We start from the raw sequence: 23,031 nt of genomic DNA on the forward strand, positions 1-23,031 counted from the left end.
TTCGCAACTCATATAATGAATGCCTACAAGTCAATAAGAAAAAAACCACCCACCCACCGGAGAGAGCAGGGGGTGAGGGACAAAGGATATGAATAAATAGCTCTATGAAAAGATGGTCAGCTTCACTTTTAATACAAATTAAAAATACACTGAGACACCATTTCTTATCTGATTGGCAAAACACATGGCTGATGAGACTATGGAAGAACGTGCACTCATGCATTGCTGGTAGAACTGGTCAGGAGGGAACTGGTAAAATGAATTATGCTATAAGCCATACCAGAAAATACTATGCAGATGTAATAAAAAGAATCAGGATGGTCTTAATTACTGACATAAAAAGCTCTCCCGGATATCGTTGAAGTGAAGAACAGCTAGGTGCAGTGTGCTATATAGAATGTGTTACCTCTAATATGTTACATATTTGGATAAACAATGGAAATGTATCTAAGCCAATAAAGTTGATCACTTGAAAGGGCTTGAGTGAACAGGAAACACGGTGGGCAGGTATGGCAAGGAGTGACTTTTTACTGTACACCTTTTTGTAGTTTCTGACTTTTGAAGCATGTGACTGTCACCTATTCAAAACTCTAAAAAATCAACTCCCTTGGTAAATTAAAACAAGACATTTTTAGATCACATATTTATTTTTCCTATTTAAGTCACATGTATAGGAGACAGCTTTAGGAAATAGGAGACTAAAACTTTTGGTCCCTCAAAGGTAACCCAAATAAAATGTGTAGATCAATGTGAAACTCAGGTCTCCATTTTCTTTTATTTTTTTTGAAGTATTTTGTGTTCTTTACAATGTGTTACCACACACACACACACACACACACACACACACACACACACACACAAGACTTGAGATGGACAGAGAAACAAGGATGGCCTTTAAACAAATTGTTTTTTACAAAGTTCAAAATAGATTACACTTCTGTGCTTTTTCAGTCATTACACAATGTACAGATATGATCCACTTAATGATTTATGCACCCCCCCAGATGGTTAAACAATGATTCTCTAAGAGTATACACAAAATCTTTTACTATAGAAACAAAGTACTGTTTCCTGCAAAAACCAACCTCACATATTTTGTTTATGTATGTATATTCCTTGAGAATATTACAGTAGCACGGCATAGGTTCATTCTGTACAAAGATCTGAAAGATGATTTTCAAGAAAGTCTTAATGCATTGTGCTCTTAGATAAAAATCTTAAGTCAAAAGATCAGTTACTATGACAATAACAGTTAAAACTGCATATATACGTTAAAGATCAGAAGGGGCTATAAAGAAATGTCAATAGTTGTGCTTCAGGGACTTTTTTTGGTAAAGTTGTTTTAATAATATAAATAGAAACTTAAAAAATGTCTCAGTGACTGATATAAAATAGACACAGATATTAAGGATTTTCTATACTTGGCTTAAAAGTTGAAAGGTGAAAAATCATCTCCATACAAACCACCTGGCATCAGGTAATCCCAGTCTGGGCTAGTCACTTATGATCAGGCAAAGGACTGGAGAGAAAAGATAAATTTATTTTTCCTCCTATTGACAAAGTGCTATCCATACATAAAGCCCATGTGAACCAATTAAAGAAATTCTACTTCCTTTAGAGTCCTTAGATCAAACAGACAGGTCACCCTACTTCTCTGAGGTTTAAAACAAACCCACAAGCTAGGTGCCTGGACCACTACCTATTCTATAGAATATATAGAATATATATTGAATATAGAATAGGTAGTTCACCAGATGAATTATGTTCTGTCTTCTGCGAAACCCTCAGATAAGCATGATTCCCCAGTACTTTTTGCCTTTTTTTTTCTTTTTATCCTCCGCACATGAACCGTAAAGCTCTTATTTTAGAAACACCATAGCAACTGTTTATAATGCTAGAGGACAGGGCATAATTTACATAGTAACATTGATATTCACAGCTAAAAAATAAATGTCATTTTATTTTCAGGCCAGTTTGCTCTTTCAGGCCTTTAACTTTGAAGGACACACAACCTTAACAATCAAAGTGAATTAGGAAAAAAGATGAGAAAATAACAGATGTTTTAATTAAAGTCTTTTGCACAATAGGTTTAGTTATAAAAAGAATTTCTTCAAATAATTCCCTAGGTCTCACTCAGAAGCATCCTTGCTGTCTGTAACATAATGTGCTGGAGTCCTTTGAATGAAATTACAGAGTAAGTTAAAATATATATTATACAGTTGCAATTATTGTAAGTCATTCAAAAGTTTGTAGCATATTAATGGAGTAAAATAGAGATACAGCAGTCCAAATTCATATTTTCAAGATAAATTTACTTCAGAAGTCAACTGAATTCCTTGCTTATGTTCTAAGTATAGCCATTGTGATAAGACCTGAAAGAAAAAAAATGGAAAACAGTTCAAGATCTGCATTATACAATATCTTCCATTCAATAAGTAGTTGTTCAGACCTCAGTGAGCAAATAAAATGCAGCACATACACAGGCACTCTACCAAGAACTCAAAGTCGATTTGAATTTGGTTGATATTATACAGAAGAAATCCAATTTACAGCAACGGGCAGTTGCTGGATAGATTTAATTAAATCATTAATGTCTGGCCATAGCTATTTTTTTAACGATCAACTATACTTCCCACTTTATCTGGTCACATCATCTCTGATGACAGCAGAAGTCGCATTTTTAAGTGTCAGTAAAGCCAGTCAACCTCCTCAACAAAGACATTGCAAGCCTATTTGCATCCAAGGGTCCTAGGGCCGCAAAGAAGAAAGAGGCACAGTATGTCGGCTTGTCTTGTCTCTTTTGAAGAGACTCTATACATAAAACCATAAAAATTTAATAATGTAAGAATATGCTTAGTCCTAAATGAGTGGTAAAAAAAAAAAGTGAGAGATGAAGGAGAGAGAAGAATAATCAGGTAGGACTAGGGCAGCAGAAAAGATACCCCAAAAGGCAATGCTGAAACTAGCTTAACAGATGGGCATGACAGATAAAGCACAATGAGATGCGCTGGCATTTCAGGTCAGGGACTGGCAAGGGCAAGGGCGTGGAGGTAGGACCGGGACTCCAGATGAGCTTCCTGGGCATCAATAAATCATCTACCAGGCTTTAATCAAGGAGGTACCTAGGGAAACGGCTAGACGAGATTAGTTCAGAGCTGGCTCAAACAGTGTAGAGAGTCTTAAATACCAAACTGTGGAATTACACTTCATTCTATGAACAATGGGGAACCACTGAAGGGTTTCTAGTAGTGAGTGGTGGTGTGAAACTACAATAGACTGGAAATCAATCTGATGGCAAAGTGATGGCTAACAGGAGGAGAAACAAATGGGGGGGGGTGGATAGGAAGAGAAGAGACACAGACAGAAGGTAGGGAAACAATTTAGAAGACAATTTTTAAATTAGAAGAGAGAGTACACCATGGAATACTGAGAGAGGGTTGGCATCTCAGAAGAGGTGAGAGGAGCCTCTGAGGAAAGTCAGTCACCACCAGAACTCTAGTCTTGACACATGCAGGTAGTGAACAACTGTTTGCTCAGTTAAACTAATTAACCGTAAGACAGCAAGCCAGCATGACGAGGACAGAAGGAACGATTTAACAGGAAACAAGGGAACTGGTTTAAAGAGAAATGTTCACAATATTAAACAAGGCTGCACCATTCATCTTATCACAGTCTGCCTTTTGTCTAAGTGTTTCCCTAGGGTCGATTACTAGAAATAGAAATACTGTATCATAGAATATATACATTTTACATTGCATACATGTTTTATACCACTGTAATTCAGCAAAAGGAAAATAACTGAATAAATACAGCATTAGGCACTAAATAAGCTGGAAAGAACTAAATGTGAGCCAAAAATCACATTTTAAAATGCATTTTACCTCAACATGCTTTTGAAACAATGTTTTTCTAAAAAAAAAAAAGTTAAATGACTAACATCACCCCATACACACATAAGACCACCACTAGCACTTCTAAGCCATAAAAGTTGCCTACACGTACACCTCAAAAGCACCTTTAAAACACTTACCTAAGATATAAGCAGCAACTAATTTTTGATTCACACTTAAGTGGAGGTAGAGAGGCACCAGCGATTCCACATCCCCCCGTGTAGGAAGCATCAGAGCTGCAATACACACCACTCCCAGGAAGACAGTTAGTAAACTAGGTCCTGAGGAGACACTTCTGTTTTCTGTAAAAAGACAAAACTCCCTGAGCTCGCTTCTCAAAACGACTTAAGACAAAAGTTTGTTCATATACCCTGTACACCAACTCACCAGGACTCCGGTTTTGGCTAACTACTCTCTTGCCCCATAATTCCCATTCGAGGGGGACTTACCTGCAAGCTCATAACTCCTCTGACTGCAGACGGAATGTTGAAATGGCATTGTGAGGTAGCCAGTTCCGACTGAACGGTCACTGTCCCCCCACCCCACCTTAGCAGAAACTGAGCATGGATCATCTGTGTAAGTTAATAAATCACGAGTACTGTACTATTGTGCTTAATAAAATATGCGAGTTTTCAAAGAATGAGCTGAAAATAGAAACTTAAGTTCTGATACCTTCTTCTGGTACCCCGACGCATTTGTGCGTACTCCATTTTGGAGCCTGCTGACCTAGAGCTCCACTACTTTCTGGGAGTATCTTAAGTAGGTCTCCAGACAAGTTTGGTCCTGATAACTGCAGCATCCTGCTGTCATTTTTGACAACATTAAGGCAGCAGAAAGGTACAACTTGAGTGTTTTAAAGCTGCCCATGAAAATTTTTGCCCTAGGCTCTACCCCCAACTTATAACAAAGAAGAAAGCAGCAGAAACAATTTCTGGCAAATACTATGCGAAATGAAAATAAACCAGTCACGGAAGGACAAAAGATTCCACCTATATGAGGAATGTAAAATAGTTAAACTCATAGAATCAGAGAGAGAAGAACGGTGGTTGCCAGGGCCTGGGGCAGGGGTGAAAAGCGAGCTGCTAAATCGATGGCATGAAGTCCCAATTATGCAAGATGAGTGAGTCCTAGGGAGCTGCACAACATCGTGAATACTGTATTGTACACTCAAAAATCTGTCAATCCCATGCTAAGTGTTCATACGACAATAAAATAAAATTTCAGAAACATTTATAATCAGGCCTGCTATTCTACAGTTCTGGCTACATGTGTAAAATATTGATTCCTGTATTTTTAAGAAACCCAGTAACCGCATTTTCTCTCATGTGGCTTTTCCCACTACCCCTCCTTTCATTAAAATGAATAGCCAACAGCAACACAATCTTGTGTTTTATTAATGAAATAACAGTTCATTTTTATTATTAAATGCAGCTTTTCTAAATTATTAATACTTTAGCTGTTGTACAAAGTTTAAATGAGCCTCATCAGAGCCAGATAGGTGAAAACAAATTCAAATTTTAGAGTGATTTTTGCTGGTGAGGAAACAATAGCATAATACCTAAAAACAAGTCTTATTTTAGTCAATAAATGAAGTAGCTTCATATTTATATTAGTTGCAAAATTTTCAAGGAAAACATTATTTACATCAACTATACTGTTCACTGCAAACCCACAATAGAGAGAATTTCAAGGAATTTTTAGTATTTAGAGAAATTTCAAAATTATTTGCATATTTAAAATTGTTCCTAATGGAAATCATTTTTTTTCTGATACTACAGAATTGTAAAAAATGTCATACTGATATAGAAAACATAAAGGTTTCTATGATATCCAGTCCTCCCAGAGACAACACTGTTAAAAGCTTGGTATAGATCCCTTCAGATTTTATAAATGCCAATATGAACATGTGAAAAAATTTTTTTACATAAATGAGACCATTTTATACTGTTCTATAACTTTTTTCTCTTAGAAATATATTTGAATTTATTTCTATGCCAATATATAACCATCTATCATTCTATCAGATCCTTGTAAATGGCTGCCTGATATCCCATCTTATGAATATTCATAATTTAATCAATCCCCAATTGATGGACATTTAGGTCATTTTCAATCTTTTATTATTATAAACAATAATAAAGAGCGTAATTCTCTTAAGCCAGAGGGCTCTGATTCAAACATTGCATAGATATAGCAGTTCATTGGTAATGTAATTAAAATAAACCTACTAAGATTCAGCTGTATCTTTTAAAAACCTTTTTAATAACCTGGCCTTTGGTATTTTGTGCAACTATGCTTTGTGGGTTTCTCTTATTTAGATTTCTGTTATACGAAAATATATGATTGTATTTATACACATAGACAAGGTCTGGAACACTGATATAAGTAGATTTGTTAAGTGTGTGGGATTGTAGGTGCTGTTTTCTTTTTTGAATTTGTTACCACTATATGTCTTTTATACAATAAACTTCAGAACAAATGTCTCACTATTACTGCCTTTCAATTCATTTTAAAATCCAAGTCTTTCTTAATCCAGCCTTCGACCAATTTCCAGCTAACTCACAGAGCCTTACAACACTGTTGCACTTGTACTATATCTAATAAAAAATGTTTCCAAAGCTAAAGATGTGCAAAAATAATGACATTCCAAAACCTCCCGAAGAACAATATTGATGTGGTTCAACATTTTAATTCAGAGAAACTTATTGAAAACCCTTGGACTTCTACAAATCGGAAACTACCCATAATTTACTATTAATTTAATAAACAAGTAAAAATATCACGTTGTCAACTTAGACTAAACCAGTCACCATTATACTCTATTAGAAGAAAGCTACTCAATTTCCTGCCATACTCCTAGAAACATTGGGGTAAGAACCTGGAAACAGGGCACGTTGGCCAAAACTGTATATGGGGCTCTAATGTGGTACAGTCCTTGCTCTAGAGTGGCAGCAGCCATGGAAACCTCGTGAGACAAAGAAAACCAAGGTAACAGACACTGCCAGGTGAGAATTCCAGCCTTCCTAGTGCAGCCTGCGCACACCTTTCTTGTGCAACTACTCCGTGCCGGGTACTGTGCTAGGTGCCAAGGACATGCTGAATGAAGACAAATAAGGTGCCTGCCTTCACTGACCTTCCTGACATGGATGGCTGAGACGTTTTCTTTTCCCAGAGACCATCACGTGTTATGCCAGTATCACCTATCCTCATTCATTTGCCTCATCCAATTTTACAACTAAAAGAATTCTAATATACTTCAGATACCACAGGTTCCTTATAAAAATAAGAATGCCCAATTAATACACATTGTAATTAGCCCTTTAGGATGATTTTTACCTGAACTCTAGGAAAAGGAAAAAAAAAATATATGTATGTACTAAACTTTTAACCCTTATTATTCTTGTTATCAAACAGGTCTGTTAAATACAAAAATGAGTTCCAATGACCACTTTAAATGAAGTCAACATCGAAAAACAAAATCTCATTATATGGCCTTTCTTGTTCTAGAAGAGGCTTGGTAAAAGGGGAATCTTGCATTTCATAAATATTTGTCAACCTCACAATATTGAACTCAGATCAAAGTGACATTTGACAGAGGTTCTCTTCAACGTCAAATGGTGAAAAGCTGGCCCTGTCAGTCAATAATAGTTGCTGAGAAGAAAACAATCCACTTAGCTGCTACCTAGTCTCTAGCCTAGAAAATCTGGGCACATCCTACATGAACCAAAAAGACTCTTGGCTGCCATAAATCAAAGTGGCATTACTCCCTGTGTTACTGAAATAAACATTCTATGATGAATAAAGTGATAGGGATCTATGAATTAATGTAATGGCAAGTGGATCTTTTTTAATTCCTCATATATAATGTTGCAATTTCAAGGACAGCTGCTATCACGTCCATGTATCACTATCAGAAAGTTTCCATGGTTTTCTATGGAAATTTTATCTTCCTCCTCTTATAATAGGGTTGGAGAGAGATAATGAGAAGTTAAGAGGGAGGGAGAATGACATCCAAAGAGTTGAATATGAGGATAGTGTCAATGTTGAAAGAATACATCATAACACTTCTGAATATCTAAGTTGGAAGGAAATGAGGAATGGAGAGGGATTCAATTAATAGCCCACAGGGGATATTATAATCTACTTAGTTTAATTAACTTCAACTTTAATGAGATTTTTTTTCCCCAAATAATATGAACAGTACACCAAGCTTGGCCTATTGCCAAACATAATCTCTCTCCTTCAAACTAATTAAATGAGAAAGGATATAGGAAAGTCAAAGAAACAAAAGTATGTAATTGCCAAATTGTGCCAGCATTATAGAGTATAGTGCCTACATTCACAGGTCCTATATATTTAAAAAGCTATGGCAACACTTGCCCTCTCACAGCCTCATCTAGTGAGACGTATTCTCTCTTCTTGAAGTCCAGCTCTGGGGCCTCTTGCTCGATTTTAGGTACCTGACTTCTAGGTTCAGTTTTGAATTAGTTGATTAGGTTTAAAGTGGCTGATTATTTTTCTAGTAATCATTCTTAGCTCGCTGGTTATTGTAAGGTTAAAAATGTGTAAGACCTCAAAAGGGCTTTAAAAGCAACTCAAAATTACCTGGTTGAAACGACTGCTCAAAAAATAAACTTTCGGTTAAATGTTCCTTTATTCTCTTTTCCTCTTCTTCCTTTTGTTGTTCCTTTGCAGATGGGAGAAGAGTAGATATAACCTCTTTCCTTCCTAAAGCCTTCCTCTGGCTTTGCTCGGAAACTTGGAGACGGAATTTGTCTATTACACCATAGTGACAGGATCGAACATCTCTATGACGAATCACACTGAAAACATTAAACAACAACAAATGCTGTTTAGGTTTCTGGGGGACTGTCAATCAGAATTCAGCAAAAGATTTCATACTGAAAAGCAATATTAACTGACTATAACCAAACAGAAATTTGCTAATGATGTTTTAAGAAAACACAGTATAACACAGGAAGAAATGGGTGATTCTGAAATTTTTGATGAAAACACATAATATAAAACATAGAATAAAAGTCTTAAAAATGGTAGGTAAAGAAAATTCATTTTAGCAATGACATTTCACCCCCTGGATATCTGTGTACAGCAATATTTACTAAGTAGGATATATGAAATTATTTCTTTCCCACAAGTCTCACAAATTTCTACTGCCATTTATTTATTGTGCAAGTAAGAAACCTCACCCTAGACCTAAAATTGAAGTCCATAAACACAGGTAAAAGTAATTGAGTAAGTAAGTAATCCAGTATGACCAATGCAACAGAAGGCTAACAATACACTTCTGTATTTCCCTGAAAAGAATATAAAGCACTTTCATTTTTATGAGAGTTATTTGCAAGTCCATTTATTTTACTTCATTCTTAATAGAGGACACAAAATAATTACATCCAAGGTAACATGTTTATTTGGCAAAAGTCTACATTTCTTTGGAACAGTCCTTGCTTACTGTGTGTTGAATGAAAATCAAAACAAATGTGCAAAAACACACCCTCAAAGATACATGATTTTATGGCTTTGAGATGATAATGTATTCAAAAGAGAAGACCGCCAGTGTTCCTTCTCATAGAAGATTTAAACATATACAGTTTACTTGCTAGCTTAAAATAAAGCCTGGTCAGTGGACCCATCTGGTCACCACTAATTCTAAAGTGAAAATTAAATATGAACAGCTTGAACAAACAGTCATTTATCTGACACTGTAAAATGAAATTATCAGGAAGCACTCAGATAACCTTTTACAGATGAGTAGTTACACACTTGCATCCTATTTGTATAGATTAACTTCCAGCCTTATCATCAGAATCATTTCTGCTGGACTTACGTTACCATTGTCCTCAGAGTATAGGATTATTAGTTGCCCAAATGTAGCAAATAATGTTCCCAAATAATAGTGGGATGTTGCAAAGAAAACTAAATCCTTATTACAGCTAGAGAAATGTAAAGGAACAAGTTAGAACTTTACCTTCATACATGACCCAGCTGTGACTAAAAGCACAAGAATGAGGAAATGTTCATGGAAATACTAACACATATATCAGCTCCAACATAATGAATTACTAGTAAGCATATGGTCAAATCTCTTAGAAGCATCTTAAAAAGAATTTTGGTAACTAAAACTTTCAGCAAAAATTCAAAATATACTAAATGCCTATGTGAGAGCAGTTTCAAGGAAAGATCTCTTTCAAGTTACACACATAAATGTTCACACACTTAAAACAGATTACTAGGAAGTGATTTTGACTTACATATCCACACAACACTGAGGCTTCACTGCGCCGGCAGCATCAATGACAACATACTTATTTGGAGTAGTACACAAAACTGAAAGAAAAGGCACATGACCATTAGCACATGTGTGTGTGTGTGTTTTAGTTTCCACAAGTAAAATATCAGTAGGGACTAATTAAAAGCCATAGAATAGACCGAGGAGACTCACCTTTGAACTTTAAGGCAAACTCATAGGGATTATACAGGGTCAACACTTGCTTATGTGTTGACTGGTCATCTGCATAAAATATTAGCTCCGTGGGAAACACAAAAACAGGAAGATTTCCTTCCACTAACTCTGGCTGTCTTTTTTGTTGATGCATTGGCACTGAATCCCCCTTGCTACAGCTTCTGATTTTACAGTCTCAAATCTATTTTGGACTTTTCTTAAAGGCAATTAAAAACTCCAAAGCATTTTGGCAATCTAGAAAGAGAAGGAGAGAGAAAGAAAACTGAATGATACCTGTCTTCATGTGTTGTCCCTCCACAAAAAGCATGTTCAGCATGCATTAAAAGAGGTCCCCAAATCATTTAAAAATGCCTTTTGGCTTCTCCTCTTGGCTTACTTATGTAGTGTTCACCCAGCTAGGCAAAGAAATTAACACATGCTCCTGTCACATTCAAGAGTTCAACCTGTTTAATTACATACACACCTGAATAAAGGAATAAAGCCTTGTTGTCCGAAATCACCCCATTTCAGAGGTGAAATCAAAGGGACATCACTCTTTTTAAACCTCAAGATTTTTTTAAAAGTATAACAAATTATTGTCACAACTGATTTTATGTGAGCCAATCAGAATTCTTAAAGACTAAAAAACATAACATCTTCCTATGTTGACAATAATTGTACTACTAGGGGGTGAGGATTTAATAATAGGGTAACTGTTGAACCAGTGTTATATATGTGAAACCGATATAAAATTGTATTATCAATGATACCTCCAAAAAAAAAAGACTAAAAAATATAAAACAAAGGAAGTTTCCATGGATTCACAGGAAAAAACATGAGAATCACTTTTACACTCATTTCAACGATGGTTTAGTTAGTGCCTGCTGCCAGCATGGGTGGGAGAGTTCTCTTATCTCTTTTCTACCGAAACCCAAAGCAAGCAAAAATGTCTTGCAAGGAAGCTGAATATCCAGATTTGCCAAGCAGTCCTTGGAGTTTTCTACGAAAATTCAGTCAGTAAGTAGGCTGTGGCATGCATGTGCCCCACGCCTTCCCTCCTACATCAAGTGCACAGGCGTTTGGAGAGCTGTTTTCATCCAACTTCAGAGACTTTTCTGGATTCCTTCTGGGGTTCTTGAATATGTTCCAGATAGTTGTAGCTGGCAGAAGTCTGACTGTCTGATAAGTACAATATTTCTGTAGTTATTTCTTAAGCTAATTTTAATCAATAACGCACTAATTTAGCTACTACTGAAAATGTGGCTTTTTTAAATAAAATGCAACAGCTAAAACAACCAACCACAGAAAATGTCTGGTTTTCACTCTGTAGCTCAGAGTTTTAAAGTAGACCATAAACTATTTGATATTTTGCATTCAGGGTCTCATACATTCAAAGAGAAATGTAACAAATGATTAAACTGTTTGATTTTACCAGCTATCGGAGCTCACATGCTCTGATTCTGATTGAGGCCTTTCCAACTGCTATCAGATAGGATACTATATAATCATGGATGCAAGTTTTCATTCTTTCATTTCAGCTGAATGCCTATTATAGCCCAGGGACTATGTCAGGAGTTACGCAGAGATACAAAGATAAATAATGCAGAGGCCCTGCCCTCAAGAAGTTTAACTCAAAGTGATCAAACAAAATAAACATTTCAGCTACCTCTAGTATAATGCAAAACATTGTATACAAGGTGCTAGGAAATCAGAAGACTGTGAATTCTGCATGGAAGAGAGGCCAGGAAATGACATTTGAGGTAGTCCTTAGAGAAAAGACGTGTACACACTTGTGTGTTGCGGGGGCGGAGGGGGGACAAAGGTAGGTAAGGCATTCAGATCTAGGGAACAGCATAAGCAAAGGCACAGAAACGTGGAGGTAGGGAGTGTTTGGAAGGTGGTACCACAGGCTGTCCCAGGTCATCATTCTGCTTTCTATCCATATATTTTATAGTAGGCATGTAGCTCCTAACAGTGTTGGGTTGTTTTGTTTAACATTTATATAATTCATAACAGATTAGAAACTTTTTATTAATTACATATACTGAATTAATATTTGTAAAGCTTTTAGCATTTACTGTAGGCCAGGCAATATTCTAAGTGTTTTTTGTTGTTATTAAATTAGGAAGAGACCAGGCTAGACAAAAAATGTCAGCAGCCCTCCTGCCTCCTAGTCCAGTATTTTCCCCACTATACCAAACTATTCCAACAAAATAAAATATTACTCTGAAAGGCATTTGATTAAATAATTCTGAGTTTTTATTTGTCATTTATTTCTTCCTTTTGTTAAGAGCCATACACATTTCTATTTGGATAATGTGCTTTCAGAAGTTTCGTATGTTATTTTTTTCAATAGAAAATAATAAGTGTTGACAAAACTGGACAGCTATATGTAAGAGAAGGAAACTGGATTACTGTCTAACCCTGTACACAAAAGTAAACTCAAAATGGATCAAAGACCTGAATGTAAGTCATGAAACCATAAAACTCTTAGAAAAAAATATAGGCAAAAATCTCTTGGACATAAACATGAGCAACTTCTTTATGAACATATCTCCCGGGCAAGGGAAACAAAAGCAAAAATGAGCAAGTGGGACTATATCAAACTAAAAACCTTCTGTACAGCAAAGGACACCATCAGTAGAACAAAAAGACATTATACAGTATGGGAGAATATATTCATAAATGACATATCTGATAAGGGGTTGACACCCAAATGATATAAAGAGCTCATGCACCTCAACAAACAAAAGCAAATAAACCAATTAAAAAAAGGGCAGAGGAGCTGAACAGACTTCTCCAAAGAAGAAATTCAGATGGCCAACAGGCACGTGAAAAGATGCTACACATCGCTAATCATCAGAGAAATGCAAATTAAAACCACAATGAGATATCACCTCACACCAGTTAGGATGGCCAACATCCAAAAGGCAAACAACAAATGCTGGCGAGGATGTGGAGAAAGGGAACCCTCCTACACTGCTGGTGGGAATGTAAATTTGTTCAACCATTGTGGAAAGCAGTATGGAGGTTCCTCAAAAAGCTCAAAATAGAAATACCATTTGACCCAGGAATTTCACTCCTAGGAATTTACCCTAAGAATGCAGGAGCCCAGTTTGAAAAAGACACATGCACTCCTTTGTTTATTGCAGCACTATTTATAATAGCCAAGAAATGGAAGCAACCTAAGTGTCCATCACTAGATGAATGGATAAAGATGTGGTACATATAAACAATGGAATATTATTCAGCCATAAGAAGTAAACAAATCCTACCATTTGCAACAACATGGATGGAGCTAGAGGGTATTATGCTCAGTGAAATAAGTCAGGTGGAGGAAGACAAGTATCAAATGATTTCACTTATCTGTGGAGTATAAGAACAAAGCAAAAACTGAAGGAACAAAACAGCAGCAGAGTCACAGAACCCAAGAATGGACTAACAGTTACCAAAGGGTAAGGGACAGGGGAGGATGGGTGGGGAGGGATAAGGGGGAAAATGGGACATTACGATTAGCACACATAATGTAGGTGGGGGGCGGCACGGGAAAGGCAGTATATACAGAGAAGACAAGTAATGATTCTATAGCATCTTACGACGTTGATGGACAGTGACTGTAATGGGGTATGTGGGGGGGACTTGATAATGAGAGGAGTCTATAATGTTGTTCAAGTAATTGTACATTAATGCTACCAAATTAAAAAAAAGAAAAGAAAATAATAAGCTCTATACTTATTTTCTTAGTAAGCTTGGTTATTGGGAATAGCACATCCAAATTTGGCATCACTAAATAATACTCAACATCTTATTCTCTGTTACGATGAGAATTACACTTACGATAAAATGTGGCATCCCTGATTTGTAGAAGATACTGTAGTCAATAAATGTTGGTAAAAGCGGGTATCCATCTAGGGAAAAAAATTGAATTTATTCCTCACTCTCTGTAAAATTCCAAAATTCTACTAGGGTAAATTCCAAGTGGATCAAAGTTTTAAATGTAAAAAAAAAATAAGACCATAGAACACTAGAAACCATGGGAAATCTTTTTTTATAATCAGGCTTTCTAAGAACCAGAAGCCAAAAAATATTAATAAACTCAACTACATAAAAACTTAAGATTCTGCATGGCAAAAAACTTACTAAGCAAAGTCATGAGAACATTTTCATTGCATATCATAGATAATGTCTAATTTCCCTACTATATAGAGAGGACCTAGGAATCATTATGTAAAAGACAACTCAATATAAAAATGAGAAGACACTATAATATTTTATAGAAAAGGACATAAAAGTTGTTCTTAAGCTTACAAAAGGATATGTAGCTTCACTTGCCAGAGAAGTAGAAACTAAAGCTATACTGAAACACGTGTTTCTCACCTGTCAGACTGGCAAATATCAAAAAGTTTGATAGTACATGGCGGGAGCAGGCACGCATGTTCTCAGCAGTGCTGGCAGGAATATAAATTGGCACATCCATTATTCCTGCACATACCTGCAAAATTAAATGCACATACCCTCGGATCTAGAGATTCTATTTGTAGGAGTTTATCCCCTTGTGTAAAATCAGGTATATGAAAAGGTGGTGGGTTTTTTTTGCAGCACTTAATTACATTAAGGATTTATAGAAAATTTATAATAAAAATTTTAATAATATATAAATTTTTAATAATATATTATTAAGGATTACATTAAGGATTAAGTAAACTACAAGTGGCACATAGAACGAAGCATGACACTCAATACAAGCTAGCTGTTGTTTACGGCAAAAGATTAGAAACAGCTCAACTGTCCACTAGTAGGGGATTAATTAAGTCAAGTGTGATATAGCCATTTGTTGGGAAACCAGATGTTTATCACAAAGAAAGAGGTGTGGACATGGACTGACCTTCAAGGGTAGTGTTAAGTGAGAAAAGCAAGGTGCAATGTGGAGTGGAGTGTATACTACCATTTGTGTGGGAAAGGAAGATAAAAGAACACAGAAACTTGTTTTCTTGGATATGGGTAAAATATCTTTGGAAGGATAGCCAGGGCTGCCCCTGGAGAAACAGAGTAAGTGGCTGTGGACAGGGGTGGGAGGGAAGCTTCGTCTGGATGCTTTTTTCTTTTGGATTCTGAACCCTATAAATACCTATTTAAAAGTTAAAAAAAAAAAAAAGGTCAAATTAAACAACTCGACTAGGGCCTAATTTGAAAAACACCCCAGTTTTGAAACACAAGAAGGAATTCAGAAACAATGTGTAAAAAAATCTGCTAGTTGGATTTTCCAATCCATGATCTTTTCATAACACTGAAAACCTTAAACTATATGTTGCACGGAATTATTTCAATTACTTAAGGTGACTTTACATGCAGCAGATATTTAAGATGACTTGCAAGATTAGGAAAATTTAAAACTTTGTAACAAAGGAGTATGAGATGGTTTAAAAATCAGACTGAGAAGTCAAAATTAACCACACAGATCAAGGGCTAAACTCTTGGTGCTAATCTCAAGCAGAAGTTAGGCACAGGTCAGAGTAGAGGTTGTACTACCTTTAAATAATGACTTAGTAGAAATTCTTATTAATTTTGAAGCTTTCTCTTTACGAGTTGAGTCTGTACACAGTTCCCCATGAATCGGCTGTCTATCCCCTGACCACCGTTAAAGAAGCATTTAATCATTTTTGAGCAGTTTATTGTTTCTTCTCGTGTCCCTGTTCTCATTTCTCACTTACCTTGGCTAAGATATAAATCGCCTCCTAAACTCCAACCAGTGGAAATTAGGGAGGAATTAGCAGCAGGTCACCAGAGCAGTATCAGAGACTCTGCCAAAAAGCACCATGAAGTGCAACACCTGCCTTTAATTGATTAGTTTTTGGAGACTAACACTTACTCTGTGCTCCAGCCTATACTGCAAAATGATAAAGTGCAAAAATCCTGGGGAGAGATTATATACTAAGCTGGTAAAACCTTAGTGCAAGTCAGTTTATGAGGTTGTTTTTCAAAAGTCGAGCACACACAAAGTCAAAGAATGTTAGCTCCCAAGCCTTCTCATTGTATGGTGGAGGAAAGCAGGCCCTGGATGGTTAAGAGACTTATTCATGGTAGCACAATGTACTGGTGGCAGAACTCTTGGTTTCTAGAACTCACACTTCCTATACAGAAATCACTTCCCCTGTTTCTCCATTCAAAAGTCCCGCCTCCCTAATGCTGACTGCCACGCATGCCCTCATCTCTAGAAAATTTCCCTGCTTTTCCAGAAGAGTTCTCAAAGGCTGATTCAAAATTCAAGTCTTCATGCATGAGTGTTCTTCACAGTTTTACAAAGAAAAAAAATGGACACAATTTCACTTACTAAGTTGCATGCACTTTATTTTCCTGATCATGAAAGAAGGGCTATGGCTGTCAGTAACTATTCATTAGGGCACAGTAACCAAGGTTTACTTTATTCTTCCTCTCTGGACACCAAATTTTTACTCATTGCTCAAAGCCTAGCCCAAATTCTCCCTCTTTGTGGCCTTCCTATACTACTCTGATCTTTATGGATCTCACTCATTTTATTACATTATTTTTTAATGCATTTACTGTATGAGTATTTCTTTATTAACATATAGTTGATAGACAATCTTTTGTTGGTTTCAAATATACAACACAGTGGTTCAACAGTTACCCTATTATTAAATCTTTACTACCTCTAGTGTAGTTACTATCAACATAGTAAAATGTTACAGAATCATTGACTATATTCTGTGCTGTACTACCATCCCCACAGCCCACAGCACCTTATATTGTGATTGAGAATTATTGTGCTCCTTTATCCCCTTCCTCCTCCACCTTGGTTACCACTAGTCTCTTCTCTGTGTCTGAGTCTCCTGTTACTTTGTTCCTTCTGTTTTGCATTTTTATACTCCACAAATGAGTGAAATCATTTTGTATTTGTCTTTCTCCGCATGGCTTATTTCACCGAGCAAAATACCCTCTAAATCCATCCATGTCGTTGCAAATAGGATTTTTCTTTTTATGGCTGAATTATATTCCATTGTATGTATGTATCACATCTTCTTTATATGGATTGAATATTTCGATACTTTTTTGTGTGGATTAATTATGACTCCCCAGATTTCAGGCATAACGCTATACTGTTTTTCTTTGAAGTTTTTGTTTAGGTTTTTTTTGTTTGCATCCTGCACAGACTCAGAGTTAGGCACTTAGCAGATACTTATCAGTTAGCCTACAGTGGTCTACTAATAACTACCTTCTCCACCGAGGAACACCCTCTTCTCTATTAACTGAAGACATTTTGTCCATAAGAGACAAGCTAAGGATTCCAATGAGGAACAGTACATCTGTGGTGGCCGCCTGCCATGGGGTGGGGTAAGTGGAGAACAGAACCAGCACTCCCCTCTGCCTTGTCCTTTTCCTCTGCACCAAAGGCACAGAAATGCAATCACGAATGAAATTTGAAAGAAAACCTTATGTGTGTACACCACCTTGTGACCAGTTTGCAAACTACTCCCCCCCCCCACACACACACAAAAAAAGCCTGAACACACTGAAATCCTCCCACACACTTCCCACCATCAGTCCAGGGAGACCAATGCCCCAAAATGTGATTATTTTCTCTGTTTTCCTCGCTTTGGATTGACCAGGAGAAGATAAGATTCTGAAATACACAAGGGAGTTTCAATGCCTTTTACCACCATAGGTTCTAACTTTGGAGATTTAAAAGAGTACAGAAAGGACTTTAAAAGCATACGGTCATTTGCCATCTCCCCCATTTTTGTTTTGCAAAGAGGAGGCTGCAAGAAAAACCAGATGAAATCAGTGGTACTTGAGGATTCTTGTTCTGAAGTGGCTTCAAGTTTAAAACAGTTAAGGATGCCTCCAAAGTACAGGTTTCCCCAGCTGCTTGGCTACAGTGCACCAGCTACTTATTACCTGTCCCTGGCTCTTGTGTCTACTCTGATTAGGGTTCCCCCACCTTCCAGGCAGCTCCCTTTTATCTGGGGACAGAAGCTATCTCCTTACTGCATACTTGGGGCAGCCCTTGCCAATGGCCAACTCAACAGTTAAGAGCAGTAAGTTCTTTTGCTTTAGTCTCCCTAGTATTAAAACCTTTCTTAACTTCCCTGTCATCAACTCAGCTCTCTTCCTCTTTGAATTTCCAGTTTTGTCTTTTAGGGCTTTAAATGGCTGGTACATTCCTAAAGTTAACTCTTTCATAAGCAATTTTATAGAATTTTCATTTTGTATTTTAAAAAGTTCTTTGCTCAACATCAGGCAATTTTGTTTCTATACATTTTCTGGATTTTTGTTTTGTATAATTTGATATCTTACTAATGGGACTGAGTGGTATAAGTGATAGGCTATTATTGGCTATTATTACATACCCAAGATGTAAAAGTTGAGTAGAGTATGTTTTAAGATTTAAAAAAATGATACTCCCCAATAATGTCCTTTTGAAACTATTTCTTTTAAATTCGTTATTTCCAACCCTTGTTTTACAATGTCCCAATGTGCTCAGTTATTTTGAGATGTGCAATTCTCAAAGCAAAATATGTATTAATTCATTATTGAAATATATATTTTACTACATATAGCACTCTCAAAAGTTTTAGAATCACAAATTCATTCCATGAACATTTACTGAGCACTTATTACATACTAGGCACTGTGCCAGGGAATATGCAGAAAAGATGAAAGATGTCTTACCCCTCCAAAAACTCCATCTAGCAGGAAAAACACATATACATGGCAATTAGGAGATGACGTGACAAGGGTTAAAATGCTGGTAGATACAAATGCTCTGGAGCATAAATTGACAATATGCCTTAAATAGGAGTTTGCAGTAGGAGTGGAGAGGGGGGTGAATTCCAGAAGGAACATGTGTAGAGGAGGCATGAAAGGGATTCTTAAAACGAGTGTTGGCATAGCATACAGTTAAAAAATAGCCTGTATGTGGGAGTGGTAAGAGATGAGGCTGGAAAGGTAAGCTGGAGGCAGATGGTGAAAAATCTTGTAAGCCAAGTTCAGGAGTTTCAACTTGATTCTGGATGCCAGTGGTTCTCCAAATGTGTGGGACTAGCAGCAGCAGTTTCACCTGGGAAATTGTTGGAAATGCAAATTCTTGGGTCCCACCCTAGACCTACTGAACCAGAAATTCTGGGGTTGGGCCTCAGCCATCTGTGTTTTAACAAGCCCTCCAGAGAATTCTGATGCATACCACACTTTCAGAACTACTGCTGCAGGCCATGGGAAACCTCTAAAGGATTTTAGGCAGAGAAACGACTGGATAAGATCTGGAGTAGGAAACTGGTTGCCAGTGATCAGTCAAGCACAGCACCTGGCTCCAGAGTAGTTACAGTAAAACAAAAACAAAACCTGTTTAATGGGGAGATGAAGAGGGCCTAAAGCAGTCGGAATGGAGAGGAAACAGATTTTAGAGAAGTTTTACAGGGGACTCACATCCAATCACTTGACTAGGATATACTCATACAAAGGTATGACTGAAATGGTCTTTATATAAAAAAGCTGTAATCTTGTCAAATGTATCAATCACTAGATGTTTTAAGAAAGAAGTGGTTCTCACAGTCCCTAGAAAAACAGGGAGATCAAGAGCAATTTCTATGTGCTCCCATAGAGCAAAGGATACCCCAGCTTGTACATGAGTCTTCTGCTCTGCTTGGCAGTTCTACTCCTCACTGTAAGTCAGAAATTGGCTTTATATTAACATAGTAATCTTTGGTGAGTTTGGTTAATGTGAATCAATCCCTGAGACTAACTGATCATTTCTGGATGTGCTGGCAAAATTAAGTTTCGAACCCTGAAAAGCTGAGCAAGACATTGGTCTTTGGTGATCTAACCAAGGTACTGCCAAGGTGAGACCCTGCAAAAGCCTTTTTATTCTAATTACTTCACTGATCACACAGCCCACTCAATCAAGAAGCCTGAGTGGGTGAAAGAATCAGACTCTGTACTATGCCCTAAAGGTGAGGGAAGTCAGCTGGAACTGTTATGTCTTATTCCGGAGGCAGGATTTAGCAGAGGCAATCTTCAGTTTGCTGATGGAGAGGCACAGGTGAACCTCTATGGCTAGTCTACCTAATGGAATGTTGCCGGGTGCAATTCCTATTTCTGTTAGGACTCGGGACACCTGTTGTGACTTACGGCATGTTCTTTTGTTGGTATCATTATCTTGGCATATTTGGCCAACTTATTTTGTCCAACAATAGTAGTTCCTAATCAAAAACTGCCCTATTGTGTGCAATTTAAGAACTTTAAGGGACCCTGGAGATTCATATTATCTTCAGCTTTTGAAAAACACAAACAGCAAATTGCTTGTCTTGTTGGGCTATTAGAGGCCAGGGAAGCTTTTCTTGTAGTTTTTTATGTTTTCAAAAACTGGGATTAAATGTGAAAGCTCTATGGGAAAAAAATTAAACATAAAAAATATGGGAAGAAAATGTGCATGAACAATTCAAGGGGAGAAACACACGTTAGTTTATAAGCTATCTGTTCATTTTCTATCTTTGCCTATAAAGGGGTAACTTTATACTGAATATAGCCAATTACATCTAATTACACCTTACAGGCAAAGGAAATCTATCACTACTGTCCCTCAGATACGAAAATTTCCAAATTTTCAAATATACTGGTATTTGAGTAAACCTCTTATTTTGAGAGTTTAGAAAATGCTTCAAAAACTAGTTTAATCTCACATCCTGTTTGGGTATGTAGATGTGAAGAATTTGAAAGGCACATTTGGCCCCATTTCCTGTTTTCCAAACTTCCCACAGCTTTATACCAAATGTATGTGTAATGTAGAAGTTGGTGTCCACTCCCTATTCAGTATCCTATATATAGCATTTTACAGGCAAAGATTTCCCAGCACTTAGGGAAAACGGGGACAAGATTTTCATCATCAAGCATTATATTAAATTCCATGTGTGCCCTGCCTGAAAAAGTAGACTTTCATCCTTCTGTCTGGAATTCACATCAAGGATGCAGCACTCCCAAAGAACAGCACTGCTTTGTAGGCAAGATCCAAAGGACCAACTTTTTCAGGTTTGTGTCCATTCCTTATTTCCGTCAAAGGTAAAAAATCCGGGTCCGTTTTCATTTCATATTTGCCGTCTCGCTCCCTGACGTGAGTATTCAATTCTACTGGGCCAGAAATGCTAGTTAAGTCCAGAAGGCAGATGTCAGTTACTTTTTACCCAGAGGGGAAACCGCAGAGCATTGATTAAGGGCTGGAGGGCAGGGGAGGGAGTATCCAACGGTCTGTCCTAGGACTTCAGCTTTACCTGATTGGGGCCCAGCCTTTCCAGCCCTCGATCCCACACCGGCCGGCTCCCAGTGAAACTGGTCATGTGAGCCTGTTTACAGCCCGGCAGCTGGTGCAACCATCAGTATCGTGCGGAGGTCCAGGAAGGGGGACGAATACAGGCCACGTACGTCCTCCACCACCCCCCATTATTACTTCAAGAAAGCGTTCGCTCTCCCTCCCTGCCTCGCCACCCCTCTTTCACCTCCCTTCAGCCACTCCGGGACGCCTCGCTCCAGCCCCGCAGATTTCCTTCCAGTTGCTCGCTTGGGGGACCAGCAGGGCTGGAGGAAGGAGTGGGGAGGAGGAAGGGCGACGACGGTGTCACCCCGAGCAGGGAGTCAACCTCCCTCCCCTAGCCCTCCTCGCAACATCCGCCAGAGTTGTCCCTGGAGTCGCATCCCCGGGGCAACCCAACTCTGCCGGGCAGGCACCAGGAGGATCCCGAGGCGGCTGCCTGCTCCCGGGCACGAGGAAGCCACGCACGGGCTGGCCAGACCCTGGGGCCGAGATCCAGAGGCGGCGGGGCAGCTGACAGTCAGACACCGGGCAGGAAGGCTCCATCTGCCTGCTCCCCACCTCCCACCCGCATCCCGGCGCTGTGCCCCGGGGCGCCGCTGTCAGTCAGGGCAAGCCTGGGTTTGCGCGCGCTCTCTTTCCGCGGGGTCTCTGGACCACGTAACTTCCACGTTTTCGCGAAGTCAAAGGAAGTGGGTCACGGGACGGTGGGGGACTCTCACCTCGGCGACACCGGCTCTTCAGAAAGCAGCTGCGACTGCTTCTCGAGTCCTTTGTCAGCGTCTCGAGGCTGCACTGCCTGCTGGGATACCGGCGGACTCTAATACCACCCCTCTCCGCCCTCGAGGATGAGCTGCAGCTGGGGGTGGGAAGGAAGAGGGAAGAGAGGTGGAGTCGGAGGCGGGGCCATAGGCGGGGCTTCCTTACTGCCACCTGGCGTCTCGGGTTTCTTCCGTCTCTGAGCTCCCAACTTCTCCCTTCTCTGTCTCTAACCTGCCCCTCCCTCCTGCCGCCCCTTGAGGAGACCGGAGACTCTTAGAGGGCCATCTCTCTCTGCCCTTGTTAACGGGCAGTCACCCTTGACTCCACCCTTGTCATATTACCCGACCCACACACACACAGCAGACACACACACGCAGTGAGTACCCAAGGCTGGTTGATTGTACCTCTGAGACGGTATTGACCACCTTTCTCCACTCCATCCTCGGTGCTACAGGCTGTTTAGGCCCCCTGACTTTTTGCTTGGATCACTACCGTAGCCTACTGGTTGGATGCCCTCTTCCCACTCGTCTTTGTCTATACCATCTCCCAGACAGCAACCAGAGGAATTTCTATAAGATGTATATAGGTGACCATGTTACTCT

General features: G+C 38.5%; 1 protein-coding gene across 4 annotated transcripts; it reads right to left on the reverse strand.

Annotated features, from left to right (window-relative positions):
• Positions 1 to 107: 107 nt before the first annotated feature.
• On the reverse strand, positions 108 to 22,525 carry MOSPD1 (motile sperm domain containing 1). Of its 4 annotated transcripts, XM_073227452.1 has the most exons (8): positions 22,390 to 22,469; positions 14,728 to 14,842; positions 14,188 to 14,258; positions 10,351 to 10,605; positions 10,160 to 10,235; positions 8,496 to 8,713; positions 4,031 to 4,192; positions 108 to 2,372 (listed from the first exon to the last, which is right to left on the reverse strand). In XM_073227452.1, exons 4-8 carry the CDS (start codon positions 10,502 to 10,504, stop codon positions 2,341 to 2,343), a joined length of 642 nt encoding a protein of 213 aa, XP_073083553.1. In that variant the 5' UTR covers positions 10,505 to 10,605; positions 14,188 to 14,258; positions 14,728 to 14,842; positions 22,390 to 22,469; the 3' UTR covers positions 108 to 2,340. The 4 variants fall into 4 exon arrangements, with proteins under 4 accessions (XP_073083553.1, XP_073083554.1, XP_017526845.1 ...); XM_073227453.1 differs by lacking the exon at positions 14,728 to 14,842 and having other exon boundaries at positions 22,390 to 22,438; XM_017671356.3 differs by lacking the exons at positions 14,188 to 14,258; positions 14,728 to 14,842 and having other exon boundaries at positions 22,390 to 22,525.
• Positions 22,526 to 23,031: the final 506 nt, after the last annotated feature.

This window comes from Manis javanica, chromosome X (assembly GCF_040802235.1).
Source record: "Manis javanica isolate MJ-LG chromosome X, MJ_LKY, whole genome shotgun sequence".
In the NCBI taxonomy this organism is placed as follows: Eukaryota; Metazoa; Chordata; class Mammalia; order Pholidota; family Manidae; genus Manis; species Manis javanica.